The sequence below is a fragment of the Aptenodytes forsteri genome, unplaced genomic scaffold (genome assembly GCF_000699145.1).
Source record: "Aptenodytes forsteri isolate BGI_AS27 unplaced genomic scaffold, ASM69914v1 Scaffold332, whole genome shotgun sequence".
Lineage (NCBI taxonomy): Eukaryota > Metazoa > Chordata > Aves > Sphenisciformes > Spheniscidae > Aptenodytes > Aptenodytes forsteri.
In genome coordinates, this window is record NW_008794158.1 from 40,607 (window position 1) to 41,202 (window position 596).

Here is a 596-nt window from a genome sequence, read left to right on the forward strand (position 1 = left end):
GCCGTGCCCCAGCCCGGCCGTGCCCCAGCCCGGCTTCTCGCCGCAGCGGGCACTTTGGCGTGGTGAAGCGATGCCGGGAGCGTAGCACCGGCACCTTCTACGCCGCCAAATTCGTGAAGACGCGGCGATGCCGGGGCAGCCGCCTGGGGCTGGAGCGGGCGCAGGTGGAGCGGGAGGTCGCCATCCTCCGCCAGCTCGACCACCCCAACATCATGCGGCTCCATGACCTCTTCGCCAGCAGAGCCGAGATGGTGCTCGTCCTGGAGCTGTGAGTGGGGGTCCCGAGGCGGGGGGAACCCCCCTTTTTGCGCTGTGTGTTGGAGGTGGCCGAGCTCACCCCCTCCTCGCCCCGCGCAGGATCGGCGGCGGGGAGCTCTTCGACTTCATCGCGGAGAAGGAGATGCTGTCGGAGGAGGAGGCCATCGAGTTCCTGGGACAGATCCTGCGCGGGGTGGAGTACCTGCACGCCCACCGCATTGCCCACTTCGACCTCAAGGTGCCTGTGGGGACCCCCCCCATCCTCGCTCCTCGGGGGATCCAGGGGCTGCACCATCCCCCCCCCCCCCCCCTCCGCGCCCGCAGCGGCCCTCTCCCCG

At 70.8% G+C, this 596-nt stretch overlaps 1 protein-coding gene across 1 annotated transcript in view; it reads left to right on the top strand.

Moving 5' to 3' along the window:
• The window catches only part of LOC109279485 (death-associated protein kinase 3-like), a 4,619-nt gene that overhangs the window by 3,068 nt on the left and 955 nt on the right, over positions 1-596 (top strand). Inside the window, exons 2-3 of the mRNA XM_019472309.1 lie at positions 47-268; positions 358-498. Coding sequence (XP_019327854.1) covers positions 47-268; positions 358-498 — 363 coding nt within the window. The remainder of the gene's footprint in view (positions 1-46; positions 269-357; positions 499-596) is intronic.